General features: G+C 46.5%; 1 protein-coding gene across 3 annotated transcripts; it reads left to right on the top strand.

Moving 5' to 3' along the window:
- Positions 1–7: 7 nt before the first annotated feature.
- Positions 8–25,957, top strand: ism2a (isthmin 2a). 3 transcript variants are annotated; one of them, XM_076300308.1, is made up of 6 exons: positions 8–811; positions 8,332–8,580; positions 11,824–12,109; positions 17,389–17,526; positions 19,995–20,063; positions 21,590–25,957. In XM_076300308.1, exons 1-6 carry the CDS (start codon positions 680–682, stop codon positions 22,105–22,107), a joined length of 1,392 nt encoding a protein of 463 aa, XP_076156423.1. In that variant the 5' UTR covers positions 8–679; the 3' UTR covers positions 22,108–25,957. The 3 variants fall into 3 exon arrangements, with proteins under 3 accessions (XP_076156423.1, XP_076156424.1, XP_076156425.1); XM_076300310.1 differs by lacking the exon at positions 8–811 and adding an exon at positions 1,697–1,762; XM_076300309.1 differs by lacking the exon at positions 17,389–17,526.

The following is a 25,957-nucleotide window of genomic DNA, read 5'->3' as shown; positions in this document are numbered from 1 at the left end:
TGGAAGCCGGGACATCAGCGTGATGTTTAGAGCCTTGGAGGAAATAGTGAAGTCGGCATGCCTTAATGAGAAGCAAGTCTGTCACAAAAACATAGTTAGACAGAATTCTGTTTATCATTCAGTTTACGATTCATTTGTTTTTTCAGTGTTACCTGTATCCAGTCCTTCCGTTACCAAATTTGTGGTGGACACAGAGGAAGCATTCTTGAACCATTCCTTACCTTTGCGAGAGACCTAAGAGCCAACAAGACACTTCTTAAATTCAATGTGTTGCAGGCTGGCCATTCTTCATGTCACCAGCACATGGACGGGCATAAACGGGAACAGATATTTTAAAAGTCCACACTGCTACGGGGCGCGTGGACGCAAAGCGCAAATCAGAGTATGGGACTCCCTCAGCACGCCTGAAAAGGACAAAACGCCAAATGAACTCTGCCGCATTCTGCACATTCCCGCCTTGTTTGTGGATAGTATAACGTTTCTATCTGTCTCCTTGTGAGATGTGACAGTGATTTTTTTTTTTTTTTTCATTTTCATGATCTTAATCCAGCTTCTTGGGAACTTTCTCTGGCAGAGTAATAAACGGTGAAAGTTTCGTCGGCGCACTTTGTGCGTCGCAACTTCAGGCTGATGATTTGAAGAAAACTGTTGCCTGTCACTGAATTGATCTCCAGAAGAAATGCAGAGATTTCGGCAGAAGGTTGTGGGGCTGTTGATAATTCTATTGACTCTTTCATTTTTGACAGCGAGAGGGCTCCCCATTAAAAAGCACAGGAGCGGTAGCTCCAAACCCAGGGCCGCGTCTACAGAGGTAAGCTGCATACACTTTTAAGTATCATTTCAGTTGCAGTTAGCAAGATATGATATCTAATGGGCTTGAAAAAATAGCAGTATAGAATTTTGGCTCAGTTTTGCAACTCAGAGAAGGGGAATGTGACATGATTCATTGCAAGTGTGATACCAGGGGAAAAGAGCCTTTGATGACTGTGATTCCTAGTGCCGGTGATATCTAATATTGAAATGTGGCAATATTGTGTGTCAAATCAATACTTGGTGATTGATATTTCGACTATGCACATTCAGTTACATTATTTGATCGACGCACGATGAATGTCGAGAATAAGTAGGCCTATTTATAGATTAGCTATTTGTATTGTTTTTATTTTATTTTTAGTTGTGTCATGGGGTCACTTGCAGTTATGCGTCCTTCTCTATAATTTATATTTGTTTATGGCTGACTTTATATCGATAAACAAAACTCACATGGCAGTAACCCAAATCGGAATATGTAACACAGTAGCCTGTCCATTGAATTTGCGCGGTTACCCGTCTCATAACGGCTGTTATATCCCAGTATTAAATAGGTCATGACTTCTGGGCATATTGAAAACAACTCAGTCACCGCTATAGCTGAAGAACAGACGCAAAGCGCTGCATGCCGTGTGTCAGCCATGCCTAATAACTCTTGTCTGTACAGTACCAGCTGAATTGCACTTACTCCTCGGACTGATTGCCCATGTGGCCAATCAAGTGAAACCTCCAGAGTCGAGGGGCTGACTGACGTCCTGCAGTTTTCCTCTTGAAGTTTAAGAACAGAACCTTGTTAATGTATCAGGCTGCACACAGTATAAGCAAGACTAGCGGCGCTGTCTGATAAAATATGATTGATGGGTAACAGTGGCGGAGTGGTGGGTTTCGTGTCTTAGGTGAATGTCAAGCATGCGTGGATATGAACACTTCATCACATGAGAGGGGTGCGTGAGTAAGTGTGTGCCTATGTGTGTTTCTCTGTGTGTGCGTGCGTGTACTTGTGTGGTGGTGGTGGGAGGTGTATTTATGTTTTATTTCTGCAATCCATCGCTCCTGAACTTGAATGTCCACAGATACAGACAAGCTATTTGTTTGAAGTTCAGCAATAAATCACCTCAGGTCTGCCTGCTATATTGTTCCAACAGATATTTTACTAAGTGTCACCATGCTGAGAGGAAAATGCATAGGCTACCGGTAGCATACCTTCCACAGGTAGACCTTTTACTGTGTGTTTGCCCAGCCGAAAGCTCTGATTTAATTTAGCTGTCACGCGTGCATGGGCAGGCGTTCTATAGGCTATCCGGTCTGTCTTGATTAAGTGTGTGAATCAGTCAACAGAAGATCCCGTTCACGTAGACACACACCACCTCAAACCCAAGGGTTCCCTATACGTCCTGGGTGTGAGTTTGCCCAGAATTTAATGATTTGACAGAATGTATTGCAGCCATATGAGGGGATGCCTCGGCAAGAAAGTGCCTTTATGTGCCTTGTGGAACCACAGCCCCCCGGCCCTCTCTGTTTTGGTGAACTGGAGGCTATGTTTTTATTAATGTAGCCACTAGGGTCATGCTCTCTCTCTCTCTCTCTCTCTCTAGCTCTCTCTAGCTCTCTCTAGCCCTGTCCCTGTCTTTCTGTCTTAAGCTAGCAAGTGTGTGCATGCAAGCATGCTGAACTCTATGTTACATGCAAATAGACACTTCTTGAAGTCCCCATGAGGTATATTAGCTGGAACATTGGATCCACTGCATATGTGGATTGGCCTGAGTGTGATGAATGTGTGGCTATGAGAGGTAGCACTGGTACAGTAATTGTGTAACCAAATGATTACACTGTGGTACCGTTTTCTGGGAAACACAGGAAGGGGTCGATGCCACACTTTGTGAGGGGTGCCAAATTCTTCAGACTGTTCAGAAGTTCAGGTTTCTGGTCTTTATCACTACACTGGATGTCTGTGGATTTCAGAAATGTCAAGCACTGTAATTGAGGTTAAGCTGAAACTGTATACCATAATCTACACATGAAACTTTACGCTGCAAACAATTGTATTTATCCCTTAGTTTTAATGAAGAAATTCCAGCTAGTACCGTATTTCATTAGTTTTATACCACCATGTGCCACACACACACAGACTTTGATACATGTGCAAAGTTAGGTTTACCCATAATCACAACTGTTGAGATAATCAAATCTTAACAGTTTAAACTACTTAGGGCATTGTAAAACCTTGGATCATGTATATCCAAATGTTTATGAAGTAGCCCAGTTATATTTGACTTGCTGTCTGATGCATAAAGTGAATTTATTTAATCAGTTGCAAAGTGTCAGGATAGATTTCCATAGGGGAAGCAAACCACAACCTCACAGCTCAGCTAGAAACAAAAGCTCCACCACCAGCCTCTGAGAGAAGCCAGACATGTATAGCATTAGTTTCTTTTTCATCTGCATACTCTTTACTCGGATTTCACTTTCCCCCCTCCGAGGTGTTTGACTTTATAACTGGCCGGCGAGGCATAAAGGGAGCTGACAGAGTTATTAATACGCCAGCAGACCTCGAAAAATGGCTTTTTCCTCTTTTCACAGAACAATCAGCTCAGTCCTCTTTATTGAATTACGAGCGAGACGCGTCGTTTTTCCACCACTAACGTGTCCCATTTGCTTTGTGTCCAGGGCCGCCAGGAGGTTAATGCCTTCAGAGGCCTTCAAAGGAACCCAAACTGGAGACTGGTCCCCATCGCGCGCTCTGACTGCCAGAACGCTTTAGTGTCGCTCGCTCGCTCGCTCGCTCGCAGTACAACCGCTCTCTTTCACATGCTGAGTGAGGCGGGCAGAACACAGAACACACACCGCACCGGTCATACACTCTGTTATTTTTGGACTCTTCTGTTTGCTTTCTCCTCAGAAGCATGTGTGACCCAGACCCCTGAGTTGGGCTGCTTTTCCTAAAAGCCCCGTTGTGCTATGATGACCATCATAACTAATGGTGCGAGTGCTTGAAATGGTAGCCTCTCAGGTTTGATGAAGAAGCAGAAAGAGATCAAAGTTTGGAGGGGAATGCAAAGCTAAATGTTAAGAGAGCCGGATGGCTGTTAGTGTGTGGAAATAAAGCAGCACAAGCTGATGGGTATCTTATTCTTGCAATCAAATAAGACTGGTGGTGGTCAGCGGAAACATAAACATCTACTCATTCACAACAAAAATCTTTAGGATGAAACTTTGAGCTTTCCTCACTTTCTTGAAAGGTGCTTGGTAAATATTTATATATCGTTATTTTATATGTATTTAAATATTTAGTTTTTTTTCATATGTTTATTACTTTTTCTGCTGTAAATGCATGTTGTGTGTGATCTATGGATCTATGGCCGCTCTATGGCAGGCTTTTTGAGCCCTGGTTAAGCATAGAACAGTCTAAACGTGGAACTAGCTTCCATGTGGGAATGTTCAGCTCTTTAACAGAACTCACGGAATAACCCCAAAGGGAAGAGCCTGTGCGATGACTTTGGTGTTGGAGTTGAGAGAGAGAGAAAAGAGCTCCAAGAGTTGAAAGAGAAAGGACAGTGAAGACTTCTGCCAACTCCTGGCCAGGCGCGCTCCCTCCTCCACGTCTCCGAGCGAGCCCATGCTTACCTAGGCTGGTTGTTAATTGATGTTGTTCTTGGCTGGACGTGCGGCGTATGGTATCTTTGGGTATTGTGGCCGAGGGGAAATGTGTTTCAGTCTATTGTCTCTGGCCACTCGAAGTGTGCGCCACAGAACATTAAGCACAGTCATTTGTGTTTCAAGTCAGGCTTAGTTCACATACACACACACTACACACACACACACACACACACACACACACATGCACGCACACACACATGCACGCACACACACATACACACACACACAGACACAGACACACAGAAACAGACAGACACACACAAAAACACATGCACACACACACACATACAGACATACTGTACGCACACACACGCACATGCACACACACAGACACAGACAGACACACAAACACATACCCACACGCACACATACATACTCACACGTGCACACACATACACACACACATCCTTATGCCTTGTGCCTTCTGGTTGGTACAAGTAGTTCTGGCGCAGCATGGTGTGAAAGTGTAAAATGCTACATCTAGTTGTACTGTATCAGAATGTGGTGTTGATATTGATGAGATTTGTTGTGATCCAAAGATATGAAGACGCTTCACAAAGATATGAAGTTTCCTTACAGTCAGCATCACAGTAGGAATACACTCTAGGAGTAGATCCAGGACCCAGCTATTCAGGAGCACCTACAGTAAAGTGGCCAGTCCTGTAAAGATGCGGCCCATGGCCTGGGCCTTTGGGGGGTAAAAGGGGTCATTTGGCTCGGCCACAGAGAGAGAGAGAGAGAGATGTTCTATAATGAGTGGTTATGTAATGGATGTACTTCAAAAGGATGCTCCAGTTCCGCAGAGCTGTTGCCCATGACAGGCCTTTCATCTGAGGCGGTCCTGATGGCCTCCATACATCTTCCATATGCACAACGTCACAGTAGCCCATCAGAGGCATTCGAGGCTGTCATTGGACATTCATTTCATTATAGATATGGGCAGTTTTGGATAATCGAGTTAATGATATTTTGTTCAGTTGTATTCAGTTGTATTCACTAAATTCTTCTTAAATATCACACCTTCATGCATACTTTTTGCCTTTTTCCAAGAAACACACACACACACACACACACACACACACACACACAAACATACACACAAACAAGCCTTGAAAAAAATTGGACTCTCAGCATCAAGGCGAACTTTATGGCGTGGAGCGAGAGACATCTGTTGTGCGTGTGTGGTTCAGGAGAGAGAGGATAGAGGAAGTGGACTAAGTGAAGGAAGACCCCTGCCGCCACCACACCTAACCTTCCCCATGGCTCCCATCCCCTCTACACTCTCAGCAGGCAGGGGTGAAGGTTAAAGGCTTAGTCTGTGACTCTGACCACACACAAGGCTCCACACATTCCATCTTTAAATCAGGACCCAGGTGCGTGGTAGCCAGTGCAGGAGTCAAGAATGGTCTGCTTTTGTGAGAACGGAGGCCTGCTTTTAACAAAACACAGGATCATCCACGTAGCCCGCAATGGAAAAAAAAAAGAAAGTCAAAAGATTAATGGAGCCCACACAACACAATGACTCCTGGAGCCAAGAGTCAGGTAGGGAGCCCATTAGATGCTCCTGCGCTGCCTGGGTGGATTCTTTCAAGCCCACTAATCCCTGGGCTTGTTTGTGATGTCATGCAGTGGGTAGGGTGGGCGGGAGCTCCAGGTTGGGCCATCTGCAATTGGGCCATCTGCTCCTGTTATTTATTTATTTGATTTTTTTCAGCACTGCCCATCTGGAACTGATAATTAGCATACTTCTTCAACTAGGACGTCCCATTAATGAGAGAAATCAGTGGACTTGGGAGGGACAGGAGGAATGAACTTAAAAACACACACACATACATACACACACACATACACACAGGCACACGTAAATACGCACGCGCACACACATACGCACAGGCACACGTACATACACATGCACACACACACACACAGGCATACGTACATACAAGCGCACACACAGGCACACGTACATACACACGCACACACACGCGCACACACACACACACACAGGAACACGCACACATGCACGGCATAGGCACACACACATGATGAGACATTTACTTCCCCCAGAGTTGAATGTTTCCACTCGTGATGTTTGTTTAGGCGCAATCATGGTCATTAGAGATGAGTAAGCACTCAGCCTGCGCTCCAGAGAGGGGGGCTCCTGTCAGGTAGCAACGCCTGGAGACCCGTCAGGGCCTCAGCACATAGCCTGTGACGAATAGTGACCCTCGGAGTCTGGCCAGTCACACGTCTCACGTCTGAGGATCCTCTCTGACAGAACCTGTTCTCCCCCGGGCATTTGGCCTGGATTTCAGGAGTCCTGGCTAAAGTGAACCAGATGAGTAGACACGCAGAGACGGCGTAACGCGTGATGATTTACCTGTCCTGCTCTGCCTGCTCCTGCTCCTAACTCAGATACAGTATGACTCTGCTCCTCCTGCTGCTCCTGCTCCTGCTCCTCCTCCTGCTCCTGCTCCTCCTGCTCCTCCTCCTGCTCCTGCTCCGGCTCCTCCTCCTTCTCCTGCTCCTGCTCCTCCTCCTGCTCCTCCTGCTCCTGCTCCTGTCCTGCGCGGCCTCACTCCTACTCCTGCTCCTCCTCCTGCTCCTCCTCCTGCTCCTGCTCCTGCTGCTCCTCCTCCTCCTGCTCCTGCTGCTCCTCCTGCTCCTGCTCCTCCTCCTGCTCCGGTGTCTGAGTCGCTGGGCCCGTCTCCAGGAGCTCGCACCCTCTCTTCCCCCCATCAGCACGAGCCCATGCAGTTACCCATTACCGTTAATGCCTACCATGTGTGGACGCTGCTGGACCGAGCCGTGCCCGTCTGTGTCTGCGTCGGCGTCGGCTGAGAGAAGACTCGGGCCTGCTCGCTCGCTCGCTCGGTCAGGCGGAGCTGGGATCACCTCTCCTCTCGTCTCCTCCTCGCCGGTGGTTTGTGTGCTTGGGGGGAGGGTGGTTGTTGGTGCTGTTGTTTCTTTTTCGGGTTTCTATTTTGTTTGTTGCCAAAGGGAGCTCCAGAATGATGGCGGTCCCCAGGCTGGTGAGGGGGTGATGAGGGGGTGATGTGGGGGGTGCGATAAGCGCGGGCCTGGATAGAGACGTGAGGGTAAGCGCTATCAGATGGGTTTGGCCCCGTCAGCTTGTTTGGACTGAGGTTTAAAGAAGTGTGTGGGTGCGTGTCAGCGGGTGCTGTCACAATTGAAACAAATGACAAATTGAGATGTCTGATTGCAAAGTAAAAACGTCGAACCACAATACAAGGTTTCACAAACTTTGTCATGAACAAAGATTATCGCATTTCATGATCTGTTTTCTTTTCTTTTCTTTTTTTTTTTTGTGTTTTATTTCTGAATTCTTTCCGTAATCCTTGCACTAAGACTGCCGGAATTGTTTTGCAGTTGGAAGCCCCGGCTTGCGTTGGCTCACACCAGGTCATCCTGATATGCTGTCATGGCTGAAACATTTCTCTCCAGATGGGCCTGCTCCGAGCTTAACCTTCCCTGAATGAGCCAAACTCAAGCACGGGCGCGAGCGCAGCTGTTAGTAGGCTGGCTCCGTATTGTGTTTGGAGGCCAGCAGGTCCACAAACGGCCTTTGTGTGTGATGTAATGCCATAATGGTGCTCCTTCCGCACTCCCTATTTGTGGCATTGTAGAGCTCGAGCACACACACACACGGCCTTGTTGGCTTAGTAATTCGAGCAGGATTAGTGTGTGCGACCGAGCTACAGGGGTTAGGCCATCCGCTAGAACCTTGTCCTTTTATGGACCTTCCCTCAGTGCTGGGGATTGAAGCCAAATGTTTAGCCTGTGTGGATGCCCTCACAGAGCTCCCATAAATGTTTTGTGTGTGCGTTTATGTTTTCCGCGCAGGTCAAAGGTGAGGGTGGCGGCGGCCGGGATGTGCGTCAGATGCTCCGGAGCCTGCAGGAGCAGAACCAGCTGAGGTCCGAGCCGCTCTCGCCCACCCGCCGGCACAAGCGCAGGTGGTCGCACCTCCACTCCGACGCCTCGCTGCCCAGACCTGCCCCACAAGAGCAGGAGCAGGAGCCCTTCGTCCTGGACCTGAAGAACTTCCCCGACCTGGCCAAGGACCTGGGCTCACAGAACCCCAACATTCAGGTCAGATGCAGACACACGTACTGCCCATTCATATTGAATGTACTGTCCATTCATATTGAATGTGCTGTATATGTATGTATATGATTGTAATACATACTGGTATCCATATGTATTGAACGTTTTGTCCATTCATATTGAATGTATATGTATGTATATGATCGTAATGTGTATACGTCCATACGTATTGAATGTGCTGTCCATTCATATTGAATCAGACCTCACATGCTGTCCATTCATATTGAATCAGACCTCACATGCTGTCCATTTATATTGAATCAGAACTCACATGCTGTCCATTCATGCGGAATAAAACTTCACGGCTATGCATGTATACCCAAAAGGAAGGAATGCTTGATATCAATGTCATAAATCATTTCTCACTTACTTGCTGCTTTGTGAATCCAGTTTTATGGGTTTGTGCTGGAATTGTAATGGGCTAATAACTATAAAAACATCACAAAACATCAGTGTTGACTGACAAAATAAGCTGCTTGCCCCATCATTGTTCTCAGTCTCATCAATCTAAAAATATTGTTCATTATATTTCATCATCAAGTATCATCCCAATAAATCCTTGGAACTCCCCCAGACCTTGTCTTTCCTAGATTTCCTCAGGTAGCACTTAATCACTCCTAAAAAAAAGGGAAATGGTGCAGTAATGTCCTGTGGCTGTTGGGCCGAATTAATTAATCTCGTTTGGCAACAGCTTTTTCCTTGGCAGTAATTAACCTCTGATCTCGTTGTTTCCCACTGTGTTTGTGTTCACACTGCACGCTGGTCCCCCATTCGTCCAGCCGGGTCCAGGCCTCGAGTGCTCGCGCACCAGGTCTGTACCTCCTCCGGACCCAGCTGGTCTCCGCCAGAGGCCTCTAAATTTACACCGCACGCCGTGGCGCTAGTGTGGCGCGCTCCAGGTCGGCCATGATGCCGAAACATCTGTGCGGAGTTTGAGAGAGGAGGGGGAAAAAAAGTCCAGAACAATAACAAGAGTAGTTAGGAGGTGAAAGGGCACCATATTATTTTAACAAGCCTGTTCTCTCCAGTCATAGATCTCAATCTTTTTAAAAAGGGGCTTTTTAAACTGGAAGTATTGGCGGGAAGAAATGTTTCTTTTATTTTTAGTGTCATTATGGACTTTATGTGTGCAAGTGGATTTAAAAGGAAATGAAGTTAGACTTCGGGGAAAAAATTACACAAGGGAATATGGGTAACCAACTGTGTAAAAAAAAATATCCTTGCTTCTTCTAATGGAGGAAAATGTTCTATTCTTCCAAGTGGGAATGGTCCTTCCTCCATATGCCCATCAAAGCCATTTAGCTTTTATATGCCTTTCCGTTCCAACTAGTTCCCGCAACCATTCCCCAGTTTTAGGGTTTTCTATCTTGTTATCACATCGAAAGGTCATCATTGCTTTTGAGTGGGCCAAACTTGTTATGGTCCAGTAGTATGTTGCGCATGGCGCTGCCAAAAGGTTATATTAGGTCTTTAGAATGGGGAAACTGATGACAGCATTATCCGGTCGCCATTTTGTTTCTGACTTTAACAATGCACATGACTCAGCAGCCTGTCTAATGACCTGCAGTTAAGAGTTTTATACTTTTAACTATTGAAGTCTAGAGGACTCGAGTAAAGCTTGGGTTTCAAGCGCACCTGGTAGACGAGTATCCCCAGTCCCTCATCATGTTGTTTTACTCTCATTCAATACGATTTCAAACAAAGGTTCACTGAAATTAAACTATTCCTCTAATCATGTCCTACTGTGGAAATAGCTCTCAGTCGGACACCAAGGCTCCGTCACTTCCCGTACCTCTCAGCAGCCAAAAACAATGACTGTCAACTGTATCTGCTCCATGAGTTCACTGTTTTTACCATCTCTGCATTCCTCTTTCACGCTTGACTCTGCCTCGAGCTATGAGCTGATTATCTCCCCATCGGCACTGGGCTTGCTCATGGTTTACATAGTGCATCTGTTTGATGCTCATTTAGAACCACAAACAGAAAACAAACAGCTGGGTTCTAGAAAGCAGCCCCTCCAGAACCCGTGGATTCTAGAAGCGGAGTGTTGGATGGGCTGGAAGCGGGAGGTGGTGGGTGCCTGGCGGGTGGGGTGAGTGGGTGAGGGAGTGTGTGTGTCGCTGCTACTGTTGCCCACGCGCCTGCTTTGAGGGATACAGTACAAAAGCAAGCCTGTATAAACAGTTGTAGCTGCCATCAGATTGTTACGCAGTGAGGAAAATAAACAGCCAGCCCTTTGTCCGGGCCTGCAGAATGAACGTCTGGAGCCCTGCTATCTGTTGCCGCGAGCGCCTGCCCCCGAAGCAGCAAGCTCAGGCATGAACCAGTCAGCACAGAGGCCGACAGCCTGCACAGCAGAAACAGTGGAGCAGTATTTCAACACAGACATCGCGGCGTTAGATTGCAAATCTTATTTGTGGCAATGATTGATGACTTTTAATGTGTCAGTAAATTTGGTCAACTGTAAAACCACCGAGCTAACTTGTGACATTACAAGCAGCCAAGCAAAGTGCAAACATGGCTTCACTAGTTAATGTGTTTTTTTTCCCCCTCTGATTAATTATTTTCTCACATTTTCATTGAAGATGAACTTTAGCCTGTTTTAGGAATACCGTAATTTCCCAACTATAAGCCGAGGTTTATACATTGATTAATACAACGTTTCCTCATGTTGACATTCAGAATTTACATTCAAAACAAAAACAACGTAAGACTTGTATACCACTACTTACATGCCCCTAATCAATCAATCAAACAATCAAGGTTTATTTGTATAGCGCCTAGCAATACAAGGTGCTTTCCAAAGTGTAGTAAAGGTGTAGCTTAAGCCCACATACATACACAATACATACACACAAGACCACACAATAACACTACAAGACCTGACAGAATGGAGAGACTATGAGGCACTCATAGTGCAAAAACTGAATTAGGAAATAAGGTCAAATAAAACAGTGAACGTAAAAATAAATAAATGAGTTAACAAATAAATAAATGGTAGATAGATGAATAAGGTAGTTCAATAAATATAGGAAATAAAATAGGTCATAGGCAGAAAACCACAAAATACATAGATAAGGTTAAAATATAAATATCAGTAGAGTAAAAGTCTAGGCCATAAAATCAAATTAATTTGGCTAAGAGAGCAAATAGCCACCCCTGGACTGGATACCTCTGTCTGTGAATCTACCTTTACCACGTGTCTGATGCGGTCGCTTTATTCTCCAGGTGACTATCGAGGTGGTGGACAACCCCCAGATGGAGATCGAGATGGACCTGGCCAAGGAGAGCCGCAACGACTGGTCCTTGTCGTCCGAGGACTGGCTGGGCCACAGGAAGCTGTTCTGGCCGCTGTTCTGGGAGTACCACGACCCGACGGAGGACAGCCAAGGCCAGGGCAGCCTGGAGGACAGTGATGAGGACTACTCGATCGACGGGGACGACGCCGTTCTCAGTGGGGTCGGGGGAGACTGGGAGAACAGGTGGAAGGGCTGGTATTCCAAAGACAACTACGGTGAGTGTGTGGTGGAGGGATGCTGCAGGTACCATCACACCCAAAGACGTATTTATATCTGTGGTCACTCCGGTGTGACAAGAATGTTGGAAAATGAAAGTTCTAAAGGATATCTGGGTCCACTCAGACCCCTCTGCACTGAATTTAACATGGAATAGTTAGAACCTTACATTTGTACGGAACGGAATCTTTTATTAGAATCAGAATGTTCAAAACTCCCGTGCTGAAAGAGAGGATCGAGATTTGCATGCTGATTTGTCTCATACTGTATGTACTGTATGTACAGTTCTGTCATGTTGTGAAATGTTCCTTATTTCAGTTTGTTGAGATCCTTTGGCACACATCACCATAACTTGTATCCATTCTAGTCAACTTGAGTTTGTACTTGCTTGGACTATATTATTTGACTACAAGAACAACAGTGTTGGCACAGTGAATGTTAGAGGACACACTTCTCTAGTATTACTGTCTAAACCCAAATTGTAGTACACTGAGTCCTACTCAGACATGCCACTGCTCGAGGCCAATCCCTGAGAGTCTGTCTGAAACAGGCCTTAACTAAATGTAATGGTGACAGAAGAAAAACTGTGTAACTTGATAGAGTCATGTTACACTTGAGCGTAATGAGGAGGTGTTAAGGCCCATATTTCTCTTGGTTTTTGTATGCGAATGTCAAAAGTCAGACTCAAGTGTTGAACAGTGGAGCCTTGCATCACTTTGAAGCTGGGCTGAAGCGGTGGATGACAGATGACCAGCGATGCATGTTGATATTTCAGAAGGGCGCGTCTGAGAGCCTGCATGCTTTGGGCTAGTGTTTTGGTTCTGCTCTGTCATGGAAGTTATGATTGCTTGTCTTTGCGCTTTGTCAACGTCGGCCCGACTGCGTTCTCGCCGGGCGCTCTGAAGTGTTTTTCTTCAGCCGATTTCCTCTCGTGTGCTCCAAACCGCCGTGGAGGGCCTCGGACTCCTCAGTTCCGTGGACATGATTTATGATGTAAGCTTGCACTCGAGCCGGCCCGGCGTAAACATGTCAGTCCTGGGGCGATGTGCGCCGACTCCGCTTTTGATGCCTATCAGTTGTAAACAGGAATAAGGAGGTGGGGGGGGGGGGGCACTGTTGTGAAAACGCTTTTTATTTTCCATCAAACAAGCTGAACTTGTGGCTTATGTCTTTTAGTGTAGCCATTATGAATGCCCAGAAGAGTATTCACACAGAGACCTTTATATTTTGTCCTCTGGGAGAAACGTCTCTCTCATGAACGTTCATGCCCTTTTTTAAACACCATCAAAGATCATGCTTAAGAGCTCTGAACCTTTGAATAATTTAGGTTGTGCTCAAGTAAATATACCCAGCCCCCCCCCCCCCCCAACACCATGTCACCCCCCACCCCCCCCCCCCAACACCATGTCACCCCCCACCCCACCCCTTTTGTTTTCTTTTCTTTTTTAGGCAGCTCTTCCATGGCTTTTTACAGAACATGAAAGTAAATATCCCCGGGTCTGAGTTCTGATTACAAGTTAAGTAATCTGTTTTACGATCAGAACTTCCTCTTTCACAGAGGCATCAGTAATGTGCTGTCAGTTCTGCTCTCCCTCAATGGGAAATAAATCTCCTACACAGATAAGCTGTCCCAGCTCTGCTGCATGCCCATTGTTCTAGACCTTTTATATGTTTTTGTTTCCTCCTCTGAGCATAATACCTCATCATCCAGTGAGCTGATAGGGTCAGTGAGTAGGGCGGCACAGTACAAGACAGTAAAACCTGGCACAGCTCAGCACAGCTCAGCACAGCACAGCACAGCACAGCACAGCACAGCACAGCACAACACAACACAATACAGCATGACAAAGCACAACACAACACAGCACAGCACAACACACACACAACACAACACAACACAACACACACAGCACAGCACAGCACAGCACAGCACAGCACAGCACAACACAACACAACACAACACAACACAACACACCACACCACAGCACAGCACAACACACCACACCACAGCACACACACACACACACCACAGCACACACACACACACCACAGCACACACACACACACACACACCACAGCACAGCCGTTGGCTCCGTGTCATTAGAGGGCGACTCCAGAGCTGTGTGGTCCGTTCCCACTGCCAGGCCGAATCAAGCGATCACAGACTGCGCCCGCTGCGGTCGTGTCAACACATGCACCTCACAGACTACAGCGCTCACCAGGCCAGGGGCCGATCCACAGCATCGGCGTCCACAGCGGCATTATGGGGGGAAAAAGACGCTAATGAATATGCTGAGTGGTGGAGGCCGACACCAGATATGTGTACCAAACCCAAGCATTAGTGTAAAACACAGGATGGCAAATACGAAGTATGCTAATGACGCCGTAAATCTGCCTGTGTATTTTCCTCTCACACACACACATATGTGTGTGTGTGTGTGTGTGTGGTGATAGAGGAATAGGATTTTCCTTTGGCTGTACAGAGAGCAGCAAACGGCCCAGATGGCTACAGACTCTGAATGGCGTCTGGCCCGTATCTGCCCCGTATCTGCCCCGTATCTGGCCCGTATCTGAAGCACCAAACTTTTCATTTTAACGTTGTGAAAACATTCCACCAAAACACTGATTTGTCCTGTTTTAATATGCTACCCTTAGTCCAGTATCCAAGGCTGTTCACTGGGAACTGCGTTCTTCAGAATAGAATATTTCTTCAGGTTTGAAAGCGAGTTCAGGTTCTGTGAGTTCAAAGCAGGTGAAAAACGTTGAAAACAACTAACTGAAACACACCTCTGATGCGGACCAAAAGCAGATCCTTTAAAAAATCAGAGTCTATCTACAATACAGGATGTTGCATCAGAGTCTATCTACAATACAGGATGTTGCATCAGAGTCTATCTACAATACAGGATGTTGCAGCAGAATCTATCTACATAGGATGTTGCATCAGAGTCTATCTACAATACAGGATGTTGCATCAAACTACACAGCAGCACACTCAATGCAGGCCTATGCTATTCACTAATAACCACTGCATCTGTACGGTGTTATTGCCTACTGGAGATACAGAGGGGTTTGCAATACAATGTTTACGAGGTTAGCTATTTTGAGGGTTGTGTGGAGTTGTCAACAAGAAAATCCCTTTGAAGTTTCACAGGGTACTCAGCCAGTTTAAGTGTTTTTCCATTTGGAAAATCGTTGATTGGCCTAGATTTGGAAACACCTCTGAGCCTTGAGGAGACGCCAGGCCTTACGGTACTCATCGCCAGTGAGAGAGAGAGAGAGAGAGAGAGAGAGAGAGAGAGAGAGAGAGAGAGAGAGAGGGAGAGAGAGAGAGAGAGGCAGAGAGCGGCATCCTTTAAAGTCAGGTTGTTTTTCAATCCCACTCAGAGAGACTGTTCTTCAGAGAAAAAGAGAGAGGAAGGAGGGAGAAAGAGAGAGAGGGATATAAAGAGATAGAGTGAGAGAGAGATGGAGGGTGGAAGAGAGTGAGAGAGACAAGAGACAGAGAGAGAGAGAGAGAGCGCAGGGTTCAAACATTCCAGGATTAAAGAAAAGAAGGGGAAAAGAGAAGGAGTGAGTGAGGGAGGGAGGAAGGGGATGAGTGGGGCATGTCATCAACACCTCCCTGTTTCACTTGGCAGCAGCCGTGCTGTAGGCTCCTCCGGTCCTGGCCCCCGGCTCAGAATTAGCAACACACTGCTAACCGACAGCAGCTCATCGCAGCACAGCCCAGCACAGCCCAGCACAGCCCAGCGCGGTCAGGACACATTAGCCGTCAGGACCCGGGCAGCACGGGGGCAACATGAACTAATCAGTCTGCTGTTTCCCCTCCCCTCTTCTCCCCTCTCCACATCCTCCTCTCTCCCCTCTTCTCCCCTCTCTCCTCTACCCCCTCCCCTCTTCTACCCTCTCCACACTCCTCTCTCCCTTCCCCTCCTCTCATCTCCTCTCCTCTCCCCTCTTCTCCCCTCCTCTCATCTCCTCTCCTCTCCCCTCTTCTTCCCTGTCCTCTACCCTCTCCTCTCCCTGCTTCTCTCTCCCTCTCTCCTCTCCCATATTCTCTCTCTCTCCTCTCTCCTCTTTCTCTTCTTCCCTCTCTCCTCTCCCCTTCCTGTCCACCTCCTGCCATGAGCGCTCTCATAAAACTATAATCTCTTTAACATTGTGGTGGACAGAGAGCTTTGTTCAGGAAACAGTGACAGAGAGAGAGACAGAGAGAGAGACAGAGAGAGAGAGAGAGAAGAAAGGAAGGGTAAAAAAGAGAAACTAAACTGTCCCGCTGAAGTGTTTGTGTTGGCTGGCCTTCGCACTGCTATAAGTGGCTGAGTTCGCCACTGACAAATTTATTACCACACACACACACACACACACACACACACACCAATGCCAATGTGCCAGTTAGCTTCATATCCTGTTCATTAGTGCGATTATATTTTACCGAGACACACTGTGCGTGATATTGATACAGTCACGCGTCGTTACCGTCGCTGTGTGGACTGAAAGCCGAGATGCCCAGTCTCACTCCCTGGCTGGCCGGTTGGGTATTTCTGCCCTCTGTTAGATCCACTGATGATGCTCTGCTTGGATGCTTAGACGCCGCTTGTTAGTGGATCTGAAAGGTGTGGGGGGGGGGGGCACTTTAATGATTTCTCTCCCGAACCTGCTGTTGCAAGACCATGCTGCTTTGGATGAAAGCATCAGCTAAGTGCCAGTCGCCTCATTGTGCTCATTGTAGAGGAAAGCCGTTGGGTGGAGGGCTGTGCTGTCCGCTGGGCTCTGACCGCTGTGTAAAGGGCGTAGGGGAAGGTGTCTCTGAGTGAGTTGTAGGAGTCCCTGGCCTGCTGCTGCTGTGTTGACAGTGAGAGGCTCGTGCTGTGTCTTCAGCTCATTCGCTCTGATGGCTTTACTGCACGGCGCACCCGCCGACAGAGCGAGGAATGTGCTAGTCTCACTTCAAAGGCTGGGCTGCTTTTCTAATGTCCTGCCTGCCACTGGACTCCATGCCCCCACCACAACCCACCACAACCCAACCCATTCCAAATTGTTCACTTTCAACTGTTATCCTTAGTCCAGTGTCCATGTCCAGGGAGAACTACGTCCTCAGAACGTTTGCTTGAGTTTTTGGTTTTGCAAACTTACAGCATGACGAGAAACTTCGAAAAAAAAGAAAAAAGTCTCATTTGAAAACACAGATTGGATATACATGGTGACATGGGCCGTGCTTTTCTAATGTGTACACGCTGGACTCTTCTCTCCTACCCCCGTCCACCCCCAACAGAGTACGAGGAGGAGGAGTGGAGTGAATGGTCGCCCTGCAGCGTCACCTGTGGCCATGGCAACCAGAAGAGAGTTCGTTCCTGTGGCTACGCCTGTACGGCAACAGAGTCCAGAACGTGTGACCTGGAGAGGTGCCCAGGTATGGCAGCACCTCTACACCATCCGCATGAGTCTTTCCTAGCCTTGTTTTCCACAGTGAACACCTTTAATCCAATCCTAGTAACAATCCCTGCCAAGATCCCGCACCCACCTTTTTGCCCCTATATGGCATCTAGGTCATTCTCGACATCACGGCTACTTCCAGTTTGGGACAACTCGGTGAAAACAAACGCATGGACAACTGAAGCGAATTTTAAAATGATACTGAATAATCACCATTCAGGCGGGTCATCTGTCTGTGAGTCAGCTGGTAGTTTGTAGGGTCACTCATTTAATCCAGCTGTCGTCAACTTCAGACTTAAGTATAAGTATAAGTATATATACTCTTTTGTTCCGGCGAGGGAAATTTGGTCTCTGCATTTATCCCAATCCGTGAATTAGTGAAACACACTCAGCACACAATGAACACACAGTGAGGTGAAGCACACACTAATCCTGGCGCAGTGAGCTGCCTGCAACAACAGTGGCGCTCCGGGAGCAGTGAGGGGTTAGGTGCCTTGCTCAAGGGCACTTCAGCCGTGCCTACTGGTCGGGGTTCGAACCGGCAACCCTCCGGTTACAAGTCCAAAGCGCTAACCAGTAGGCCACGGCTACCCCAAACTTTAATGCTTTTGCTTTTTCAAACTTTAAAGACTTTAATGCTTTTGCCCCTAGCTCATCAAAGTAGTTCTATGACATTTTCAATGACCAAACACAACGAGGTGGTTTTGTTTTCTCACAAGTGCAGCCCATAAACTGCGCTTTTATGTCAGGAGGAAATGACGGCACCAGAATGTCGAGACGAGGAGTGGTATATTTTTCCGAGCACCAGGAGTTTGGCCCCCGGCTCGACTCCCATCCCATTTCATTTCATCATCTTGCTACTCCATTTCCAACGGGGGATCCACACACTTCCTGTTTCCCATCATTCTTTGCTCCAGCCAGACCAGACGGAACTCTTCAGTACGGCCCCGCAGGAGTCATTTGTGGTGTGGGTACTGGATGTGGTGAAACATATGGATCGAGAGAACACGCAGTACATGTTGCCTTTAGAGCTGGATGAAGATACATTTATTTAGCGTATGAATAACATTTCTGAAACTCACACATGTGTAAACTCATAGTTCATATGCATGTGAATTGTGCACGGAGTTGGGCACGGAGGAAAAGACCCGGTAGAAAGAGTCTTTCGTGGAACAGTTACACAGAAGCAGCCTGATTCTAACAGGCTAGATAAAGTCAGATTAAGGCAAATAATTGGTTTATCACGTCTGAACAATAGTAATGCTGTTAAGTCAGAAAGGTTACACAAAGTCAGAACACAAAGAGAGTCATTGATCAGCCTCTGACCAAATGTGTGCCCAAACGGAGCGTACTGGCGCTCAGAGTAGTCGCACAGCATGCACTGTCTCCATATTGCTTGTAGGTCGTAGAGCACACACGTGTGTCTGAATGAAGGCTTTCACTCTGTGTGTGTGTGTGTGTTTGTGCGGGTATGTGTGTGTGTATGTGTGTATGTGTGTATGTGTGTGTGTGTCTCCAGCGGTCCAAGGCCAACCTATAAGACAGGCCCTCCAGTCTTGTCCCGAACACATGCAGGCCGAGACTGTAGCCAGTGCCAGCACCTCACACAGCCATACGCCACACACACACACACACACACACACACACACACACACACACACACACACATTCACATATGGACGGCCGTCTCAAGGACGATGAAATACGCTGCACTCATTGGTGTACGGACACTCACATCCATCACCATTTCAGCACGCTGTCGGCCCATGTTAAATATGACCGTTGGCGGAGGTTAAATACGACCGGCCGTCCGTTTCTGATGGAGCCAGATCAGAGGCAGACCCATGCCCGGTCTGAGAGCTCTTCGCTGGGCTCAGAACAGAACAGACTCATCTCTTGCAGCTGCAGTGGAAGACAGTCATCATGTGAGAGTCAGATGCATTTCTCCAGGTCTTCTTCTCATGCACAGTGTGCACTGAGCCATGGGGAGATTAGTCAACATACAGTGTGTAACAAAATGAAATCAGTTCAGTTTTCATAGTGTCCAGCAACGGGTCACAGCAGGAATATACACTATGCCCCTCACCCCACTCACCCTGTCTCCTGTAGATGCATAGCGTGTGAGCTGATTTGTGTACCGCTAGTATTGTTGTTTGAATTAAAGGGAACGTTTTTTAAAAATACATTTAAATGATCCTCACCTTAGTCCAGAAGACATGTGTTATTGTTGTTTTGATTGAAGGGAAAGTTCTCAAAGACATGAAATGATCCTCACCTTAGTCCAGAAGACATGTGTTATTGTTGTTTTGATTGAAGGGAAAGTTCTCAAAGACATGAAATGATCCTCACCTTAGTCCAGAAGACATGTGTTATTGTTGTTTTGATTGAAGGGAAAGTTCTCAAAGACATGAAATGATCCTCACCTTAGTGTCTGCCTGTCTGCAGATGACCTGAATGCAGTGACGGAGCTTATGCCTATCGCCATGGACAACACCACCCAGTCTTTTGGCACAGGTCAGTATAGTGTGTGTGTGTGTGTGTTTGTCCATTTGCATGTGTTATGTGTCTGTATCTGTGTATACTGCTGTGAGTAGATAATAGTTTAAATAGTTAGATATATTTTGTTGGATGATGATAATGCAAAAAATTCAACAGAGTCAATGTCAATGTCAAATACATTTTAGAGAGATTCAGTGTCACAACATGACATCCTGTCTGTCAGAAAAGAAAATCTCTCCTAATTTGTCTCTGGTAAATTGGTAAATTGGGAGCCGTTATTTATGTATGACCGATGAAGTGAATAAAAGTCGACTTCTCTCATAGCACCCTCTGGACCACGGTGTTGAGATTGACTTTGCGCCCGTGTGTCTATGAATGAACAGATATTGGCCACACTTTTGTCTCGTATTACGCTCGCTTCTACTTCTGGAGGAAATCTTAGCTGAACACACTAATGACATGTTCGGTCTGGTCCTCTGGACCGGTGGGCTTTTCAAGCCCGGCCGACCACTCTGATTTAGCCACGGTGTCCAGTTTAATGCACGTTTCCCCCCGCAGTTTAAATGGTTTTGTTCCATCATGAAAACAGCTCTTCAGGGGCTGCAATCACAGGAAGACAGTGGGAGTCTGCTTGAGCACTCACAGAAAAAAAAGATAGCGGAGGAAAAATCTGACATTCACCATGTTTCAGATTGCTCCTTGGAGAGCACTACAGAAACCATGAAATAATGTATCCTCTTCCAAAAACGATATTATTTGCTTTTTAGTTTAGTTTTATTGGTCTCCCTCTTTTGGCTCGGTGCATTGAAAGTGATAGCTCCTTTTACTTTACAATAATAATAAAAATCACGGTATGAAAACAAAACATGATAAAGTGTCAGAAGCTTTTTTTTGTCATTTTTTCATATACAACGGAACATAAATGTTTGTAATGAATGTGTTCCAATTCCCGACCACAGCCTCCAACATCGATTTGATTATTTGGCAGGGGGGTGACCTATGTTGAGACCTTGTCGTATAGTTATGGTCTCCTGTACCGGGTAATTGCAGCGAGCCCAAGTGTAGGTTATTCCATTTTAATATGCTGCGATCCCTTAGACGCGCTGGCCTGGCCTGCTTCGCCTCCTGTCTGACTCTCTGCTCTGATGAACGTGGAGCTCGCGCTCGTCCAGCTTGTAAATGATTAATGGGCTTGCTTGTGAGCTTTCTCACGTCTCGTTGTCCTCACTTGCCAAGAACACACAGTTCAGTGATGTTCTCTAGCCCCGATGTGCTCGATTTGAGAGCGTTAAGGAGCCTTGTGGGTGTAGCTGATGTGTCTGCCTCCCTCTCTCTCTCTCTCTCTCTCTCTCACTCTCTCTCTCTCTCTCCCTCTCTCTCTCTCTCTCTCTCTCTCTCTCTCTCTCTCTCTCTCTCTCTCTCTCTCTCTCTCTCTCTCTCTCTCTCCCTCTCTCTCTCTCTCTCTCTCTCTCTCTCTCTCCCTCTCCCTCTCTCTCTCTCTCTCTCTCTCTCTCTCCCTCTCTCTGATTGACCGTTCGCAGATGTGGACAGCTGTGAGAAGTGGCTGAACTGTAAGAACGACTTCCTGCAGAAGTACCTGCACCAGGTGCTGACGGAGCTCCCGAGCTGCCCATGCGCGTACCCGTCCGAGGCCGTCTACAGCACGGTCAACATCTTCGACGGCCAGCTGCAGAAGACGTTCCGCTGGCGCGACGCCAGCGGCCCCAAGGAGCGGCTGGACATCTACAAGCCCGGCGCCCACTTCTGCGCGCGCTCCATGCTGTCGTTCGACAGCACCACGCTGGCGGCGCAGCACTGTTGCTACGACGACCACATGAAGCTCATCACGCGCGGCAAAGGCGCCGGCGCCCCCAACCTCATCAGCACCGAGTTCTCGCCCGAGCTCCACTACAAAGTGGACGTGCTGCCCTGGATCCTGTGCAAAGGGGACTGGAGCCGCTTCCACTCGGTGCGGCCGCCCAACAACGGCCTGCGGTGCGCTGCCAACCCGGCCGACCCTGTCTACTTGCTGGAGCTGGAGGAGGCTCGCGAGTATTGACCTAAGCCTCGCTAGGGAGGGCGGGAGGGGGGGGGGGGGGGTGTTGGACAGCTGAGTCATTTGTCAAAGAGAGAAAAAAACCTCGCCACCGTCCAATATCGAGACAAGTTGCGCCCCGCTAATTATGCAGGCCGAGTTTGTCTACTGAGCACAAGGGCCCAATGACGCCATTGGGAGGCTTTTGGGAGCTATTTTCTTCTTTTTCTTATTGGTATTTCAAAATGAGCGGCGTTAGATCCCACTGTCTCACACATCAACACTTCAGCTGGAGAGGCAGTCTGCGGAGTTTGGCGCTGCTTGTGATCCAGCCCTGTAATTTATGTCCGAGGCTTGGGGCTGTGGTTGGGATAAACCATACACTGTTTATGCACATCTTAGCTGAAATAACACTGGGTTAGAGAGCTGGGATCAAGCCTCAGGTGGAGAACAGTGATGCAACAGTATCTTTCTCTCTTTCTCTCTCTCTCTCTCTCTCTCTCTCTCTCTCTCTCTCTGTCTTGCTCTCTCCTCATACGTCCTCTCGCTCTTGCACATTTTTCTATCTTGTCTTTGTCTCTGGCTTTGAAAGTTTCTCCCTTTTTCTGTATGTCTTCTTCTGCGATCTTTAAAGCGCTCCAACGCTCTCCCTCCACATCCTCAGACTGTGTACTGGAGGCTGAGAAACAGCGGGTCTGTGGAGGACCCTGGGCCCTTGTGCCCTGGAAGTCTTTGTATTTATTGGATTGGTATCGAGCCATCGCCAGTGTTCTCAAGGGACTACTCAAATCTCTCTCCTGAAAGGAATTCCCATCTAGCTGCTAAAGTTGCCATGAATTCAAACAGAATGCTGGCTTTTGTTGTTCTATAGATTATCTCTCTCTCTTTCTCTCTCTCTCTCTCTCTCTCTCTCTCTCTCTCTCTCTCTCTGTGTCCCCCCACCTCCTGGACCTGGCTTGGCTCCAACCTGAGTGAGATGAGCCCTAACAAATTAAACACAAGCCTTGGGTGCATTCTCCAACTGCTTCAAGTTCTTACGGGAAACTTTCATATTTTAGAAACGTGCCTGTTGTTCCTCCAAATGCAGTTATATCTGCTGTCATAGGACAAAATATTTTCACAGACTGAATTGACCTTTGATAGATGCCTGAGGATAAATGCACAGGAGCCTAATGAGGCAGCGGGAGAGAGGAGAGTGAATGCAGGCCTTGTGTTCTTTCGCGAGCGCTTATCTTATTTTCACTGCAGCCTGTAGTGTTGCTCAATACAACCCTAAACATAATTGAATTCCACTGTGAAGGATTTTTTTTTTTTGCCTGTTAACAAGTTCTGTCTTTGTGTGAAATGCAATCGGAGAAGCCCCTGACACACCGGCGTGGGCAGCAGTGGTGTTGTTGACGGACGGAGGGCTTTTCTGTCGAAGGCGGGACTGACATCCTGGAAGTAAACGTGCGAGTCCGTAAACACAGGACCCCTTTGAACGACCCGCACTGGTCCCTGGAGCACAATCAAAGGCTTGTTCCTGCCGTAGGATGTTGTTTTAAGGGCTAAATCCTTCTCTTAAAGAGTGTGTATGTATTACAGCCTCTTGCCATTGTGCAAGGGGTGGAACCAAATCGCTCTTGATTTGATTGTGAAGGACACGCGTTGATGGAAAACCTTTTCACGCAGGGGCCACATCTGGTAGAGGTGACATCTTACTGTGTCAGGGAGTGTGTGGAGTTCTCTCCTCCCCACACAGTCCAAGGCCATCTGATCCAAGTGTCTTTAGGAAATGACATTCTACAGTCTTAGAACAAAATAGCAAAAAAAAAAACTGATTATTGGACTTTTCCCCATAGTTGAACTCATTCTTCGTAGAAACCTATAATCTAACACAGATTTAATCTTCTCTATCTTCAGGTTAAAAAGGATTCCATAAGTGTTCTTTACCATACTGTACATTGGTAGCTCAAAAGGTTCCAATGAGATTCTGTCTAGAACTTTTATCTAGAACCTCTACTTCTATCAGTCTAAGGGCTGTTATGAGTACATGAGTGAAGAACTCTTGTCCTCTTAAGAGTGTTTGTACTCATCCAACTCCAGATCATGTGCATGTGCTTCTTTTGGATATAAATAATCTGCCAGAAATCTGCAACAACCAAAGCAGAAAAAACAAGTGCAAGTGGAGTAGGCACTTCCTTACTGATTAGAATGTGTGTCTTGTTTTGTTCTTATGAATGAATATGCATCAATTCATGAAATGGGATGTTTTTATTTTATTTCCAGCTTTTTTTCCAGTCATTCAGTCAAGTCAAGTCGGTCCAGTTTAACATGTCCAAATGTTAAATTATGCACACATAATTCTTATTTATAGTTTCATAATCACATACTCAGTATTTTCTGGTTTATATTGTAATTGAATGTGAGTTGACAGTATGTATGGACAGTGTTATGGATATAACATCATATTCCTCTTCTGTGTAAAGAAAAAAAAAAGACTATGAATAGTTCCCTTGTAGGCAATCTTCCTGCGATATGTGAGTGTCTACTTTTCCATGGGCATTGCATTATAACCAGGACCAGCTTTTCGAGTCCCTCCATATTTGAGCGCGTATTCGTCGTTATCGAGGCGTGCGTGCCAGTGTAAAGAACATCACACTCTCTCTTCGCAGCTGTGGGGAAAGGCTTTAATCTCTGTGCATTAACGTCCCAAACGCAGATATGGCACGTCTGCATAGAGTTTCACCACCAGGGATTCCATGGCTTGTTTAGCATCCGCTGAGCAAGAGTCTCTCAGTGGGGAATGGCTCCTCACATGGCGTTGGGAAATAGTGCCGGGACCCGTCCTGAGTGTGTGTGTATGTGTGTGTGTGTGTGTGTGTGTGTGTGTGTGTGTGCGTGCCTGCATTTGGAGGGCACTCAACCACTCCTAACTCCATCGGCTGGTGTGTACTTGTGCCAAGTTGCCCTAAAGAAAATCCCTCACTCTCTAGGGCTACCATGGCACAGGAGCGACTTACGTGCCACCATTTTAAAGTTTGTCTTCATCGATAGAAGTAATACATCTCTGGATGCACGTCCATTCGTAAGATACTTGCCGTAGCTCCTGAGGATATATAGATGTATGTACAGTACAGTACAGTATGGTGGTAACAGATAGCAGGGGGTCTGGACACATCTTAGGTTATGTATGGTCAAGCTGATGCTGAGCTTGGAGTGCCATGTGTCGATGTTGAGCAGCAATGTGGTGCAGTTCTAATGTTTCCATGGTTTCATGTTTTGCTGAATCAACTATGAAAGGTAGTTTCAGTTAACAATTTCAATTTCAGTCAGAGCGTCTTTCATGAAAGTTTACATTTCAAACCATTTATCAGGAATATTTTATTAAGAAACAAAATTACAAACTTATTTTTTAAGAAAAATGCACTTTATTTTAAAAAGTAAGTGAATATATCTGTATGTATATACAACATGTAGACCTAGATTTGTAATATACTGTACTGACATTTTATAATTTGTGTCAATATTGTAAAGGGATAAACTTCTAAAATGCTGCATTTTGGCTGTCAACATTTTTTTGTATGTTATGTAAATGTCTGGCATGCTTATTATTATTAGAAGAATTCCTGCTCATGCATAATAGATATATTATTGTACAGTATGTATTTATTTATAGTGGTTTGGTTATGACTTTGAGAAGAATACTCCAACTCTTCCGATCTGGAAGATGCACTATTTTTGAACAGAAGAGCATATCCCAAATGGGACCTTGGCAATGTAAAAAAAGGGAACATATCAGCTCTGAAAACACAACACAAACGGTTAAGCCTTTTCTATTTCCTGTAACAAATGTCTATGATGAATATAATAAATATAACTTTTGCCACAAACT

This window comes from Alosa pseudoharengus, unplaced genomic scaffold (genome assembly GCF_046254945.1).
Source record: "Alosa pseudoharengus isolate Yale_2024_CS ecotype anadromous, Long Island Sound unplaced genomic scaffold, YU_APseudo_1.1 YU_APseudo_1.1_scf_22, whole genome shotgun sequence".
In the NCBI taxonomy this organism is placed as follows: Eukaryota; Metazoa; Chordata; class Actinopteri; order Clupeiformes; family Clupeidae; genus Alosa; species Alosa pseudoharengus.
This window is presented reverse-complemented; position numbering and strand designations above follow the sequence as displayed.